The sequence below is a fragment of the Hordeum vulgare genome, chromosome 3H (genome assembly GCF_904849725.1).
Source record: "Hordeum vulgare subsp. vulgare chromosome 3H, MorexV3_pseudomolecules_assembly, whole genome shotgun sequence".
Lineage (NCBI taxonomy): Eukaryota > Viridiplantae > Streptophyta > Magnoliopsida > Poales > Poaceae > Hordeum > Hordeum vulgare.
The window spans coordinates 201464400-201468773 of NC_058520.1; the positions used below are offsets into that span (position 1 = coordinate 201464400).

A 4374-nucleotide genomic window follows, 5' to 3' on the forward strand; every position below is an offset into this window, starting at 1 on the left:
ATGTGTAGGGTGTTGCCTGACTTGGTAAATTTGTTAAAACTTGCCTACAACTAAAATTGTGAAAAAGATAAGTTTTAATTGGTCAACTAGTCTAATCACCCACCCTTCACACATACTTTCAATCCTACACTTTCTTGACTCCTACTGGATTGATTACCTTGGTTCTCCAACTTAGAGAAATACTTTGATGTTATTCTACATCACCCTTCTTCTTTGGGGAATCTCAACAACTTCTACGGGAGTAGCAAGATGCGATCTACTTAGTTGCATCCTCGTGACTTGGAGTACAAGAAGACTCTAGAACTGTCTATAGGTTGCCTTGGGCCTTCTTCATGTACTTGTCTTCTTGGTGGGCCTAAGGGCCCCACTGCTAGGCTAGCCATCGGGTTCCCATGGAGAAGCCATCCCCGGTGTATGGCACTGTCAATGTCTCCCCTTCCTCGACCACAGTCAGGAGGGGGCCACCACGACCACCCATATTACCTCTTCCTTGTACAGCTCCTCGACTGACACCACGTCCTCTTCCTCGGTCTCCATCCATCATTACAAAATTGCCCCATTCCAGGTTTGTGACAACATGTTAGCCGGTTCTGCACTCTTGGTACCAGTGCCCGATCAGTCCGAGCCGACCACAGAATATCAGTTTTTTTCTCATATTGTACCAAATAATAATCAGTTTCTTCATTCTTTGTAACCAGAACAAATTCAACTAGCTGCTTGTAACATTCAACGTGACTTTGGAAAAAATCACCCACAAAGTCAGCGGGTAGTGTGATCTGGACCTCTAACACAGTGTCCATCTTTCGGCACATCCCTTCATTGCAACTAGAGTTTGGAAGTTATCCGGTAACCTTAACATCCTTTACCATACTGGAATTATCAAGAACCATCGATCTAGGGTTCATGAATCCATCATACTCCTCTATAAGCAATCCTTGGTGATGGAATAGACACGACCCCACATTCACTAATGTGCTCGAGTCCCCTAGATATCCAAACTGGATCGTGAACAAGGTTCCCTCGATCTTATGCCAACGAACCTCCCTAGCAGGATTCCGAGCAGATCTCATGTCTGAGTACAAAGCTGCAGGGCTAAAACACTTAGAAGTATGCACCTTCACAATTGCAAGCCACTTGGCCTCTACCGCCCCATCTTTGAATTCTTCCTCCCAGATAAAACTCTCTTCTTCATCTTCATGGAGATCCAATCGACTAAGCATTTCCTTAACGTGTTGTTTCTAATGATGAAAACCACCCAACTCAGTTTGGTTTGCCATCTTTGACTCCACAAAACCCTAGGCTTCAAGCAAGAAGCAGAGAAACCTAGTACCACCAACCACCCAGGAGGAGAGAGGCACGGGTGGAGCCAGGATTTGAACGTGTGGGGGGGGGGGGTGAAGCGATAGTTTGATAACTACAAAAGTATTGCTCTATGATGTGCTTTCACTTTGAGCTTACAGTTGAATTTCTACGATCGCTCACACAATATTTGAATCAGGAGTTTGTATATCAAGTGAAATGAGAGCCGGACTAGCTCCATCTCCTCGGATTTACATTTTCAAAGTACGGATTTAATTACTGTTCATCTTCATTCTTGACATAACTAACTTCGAAAATTAAACAAACTAGACTTCCAAATAAATCATTTGGCTTTTCCCTTGTTTAATTGTAGGTTAGTAAACAAGCGGCTAAAAATTTCTAGCTACTACATTCGGTCGATCAAACAAGTATGTAATATTGTAATTTACGGTAGATCTAACAAAAATACTAAGTAGTAATCTTTAAAGTCCAACAATATTAATTCATAATGATATACCTCATGTTTAGGGAGTAGGTGGACTCGCATGAGCTGTATCGCCAGGTTCAAAGATTCTGAGGATCAACGCATCGTGGATGGACGATAGCGCGAGGTAAACGCACTATTGTGAAGACCGATGTTGCGACGCTCCACCACGTGCTCAAGCGCCAATCCGCTAGAAGTTGTTGCTTCTATGCTCTAGGATGACGGTGACAATCAAATCTAAATGGAAGTTCCTATATCCTGCAAATGACAGCAACAAAACTCTAATGAAAGTGCAGAAGATACATATCCGCTTGTCATGATCACATCAATTCATCGATCACAATAAGTCAGTCACAACCGTACATGGCCTATTTTCTACTCGGCTATAGGGTTCTCTAATTTTTGGTGCTCGTTTATTAATATATATATGCGCTAGTAAGTAATTAGTTGTGGCCAGTCGGTCATTAGCCCGTACTACATACGGTATACTACCTGCCAAAATTCGTTAAGGGGGGCAAGCGATTGACAGAGACCCCTCACCCCTTCCTATCTCCACCCGTGGAGCGAGGCACGTCAAAAGGGATGATCCACAACCACAGGATCGAACGTTTCGGTAGATGCACAGTCTCTACGACCACCGTGTCGAAGGATTTCAAACCCTAACACAGGACGGAGGTGTTGGCTCGCAATCCTAGAGTAGCTAATGAGCTACATCACATTGATAGTGAAGGAAATTTATAGAGAATATGTTGGAAATGGAGTTAATTGCAAAGATGTCAACATTGAAGGCTAGTGCTGGGAAAACCACAATTCTATATATTTATACCCAAAACCACTAATTTCGAGGATATTTTTTTTATAAAAACACTAGTCAGTGGCTTAGACCATTTTAAACCTGATTATGACTGGTGGGTCCCACTAAACAGAGTGAGGCAAAATGAAAAGCCTAGTTCTTTCCAACTAGAATTATCTAGAAACCAAGAAAATACATGTGAATACAATTTTGTTTTGCAAAGACACCCCTGCAAAAAAACCAATCGGGTCCTTGACCCTAAAAACAAAAAAGCATTTGGGACCTTTGTCTTCCACCGGTCCGGTGGGATTTCTCCGGTGAGCGTATGCCGATGCTACCTCGCGCACACCGTCGTCGTGCCTGCTGCCGCACGCTCGAGGCAGCTGATGGGGCGTACTCTGTCGCCGCGCCTTCTCTCGTCCGCCGCTACGCTTGGGGAGCAGCCCTCGCCGCACCCTTGTGCCTGCTCGTGTCCCCCGCCGCGCCCGCTCCGCGCCTGGGGAGCAACCCTCGCAAGCACCCCCGCGCCTGCTCGCGTCCGCCATCGTCTGTGGGGAGCAGCCCCCGCCGCGCTTGGTCGAGTCTGTCGTCGCGCCCGCCATCGTCTGTGGGGAGCAGCCCCCGCCGCGCTTGGTCGAGTCCGTCGTCGCGCCCGCCATCGTCTGTGGGGAGCAGCCCCCGCCGCGCTCGCCGCTACGCCCGAGCTCGCCGGTTGGGCAGTGGTGCGCCTGGGAAGCAGCCCGCGCCGCGCCCGCTCGCCGGTTGGACAGTGGGAGGTCGAGGCCAGCACCGGACCTCCCTTATCCTCTTAGTAATTTCACGGTTCAGTCTGTAACAAAATTCACGGTTCTGGGCAAAGCCTAATTTATACTTCCTCCCACTCAAAATTCTTGTCTTAGATTTGTCTAAATATGAATGTATCTAGTCATATTATAGTATTTAGATACATTCATTTTTAAACAAACCTGAGACAAGAATTTTGGGATGGAGAGAGTACAAGAGTTTGGGACGCCTCCGCATAGACGTCTGTTTACAAAAGATGGCAGTTGCCATGCGAGAAGGTGTCCGTATGAAGGGACACGCCCGTTCGGTACTTTGGACACGCCTAATCTAAACGACATCCGCTAATCACGCCCTTCCTAGAGACGTTGTCTCGTTTCGTAACACTCCCCTTGTACAAAGCTGCTTCTCATATGTCTTATATCCTTGTATACTTTTGGGAATATTGCTCTTTAATCATAAGCGTGTATTATCTTGAATAACTACTCCAAAAACACTGTGAGAAAAATATGAGGAGAACATTATTTGATATGTTGTTAAAACCCGGTGGAAAAAATAAGAAAAAAAGGATACAACATATGTTATTGTCTTTTTGATAACTTATGTGAGAAAACCTTGACAGGATAAAACTCACTCGTAAGTTTTAGAGGACAATTAATATGTCTTGTATATGCCCATTAAAACCCCGGTGGGGAAAAATGATATACGACATATATTCTTATGTTGATATTATCTTATTAAAAACCTTGATGAGAATCATGAGAGTAAACTCATAAAGGAAAAAAGAGTTCAATATAATGTTTGAACGGGTTATTTTTTCAAAGAGAAACTCCCCTTGATCTTTGCAAATCCCGAAGTCGTCGCATACCTATCCCATGGACATATTTTTCAAATGTTGAAGCTGGGAGTGATTTTGTAAGTAGGTCAACGAGATTATTGCAAGATTTGACTTGCAAAATGTTTATCTTCCCTTTCTTGTGTAATTGATGGGAAAATAATAATTTAAAAGAAATATGCT

At 44.5% G+C, this 4374-nt stretch overlaps 1 protein-coding gene across 1 annotated transcript; it reads right to left on the reverse strand.

The window, feature by feature from the left end:
- Window positions 1–1627: 1627 nt before the first annotated feature.
- On the reverse strand, window positions 1628–3834 carry LOC123439789. The gene is made up of 2 exons (XM_045116463.1): window positions 2860–3834; window positions 1628–2041 (listed from the first exon to the last, which is right to left on the reverse strand). The coding sequence occupies exons 1-2, from the start codon at window positions 3233–3235 to the stop codon at window positions 1974–1976; spliced, it is 444 nt and encodes a 147-aa protein (XP_044972398.1). The 5' UTR covers window positions 3236–3834; the 3' UTR covers window positions 1628–1973.
- Window positions 3835–4374: the final 540 nt, after the last annotated feature.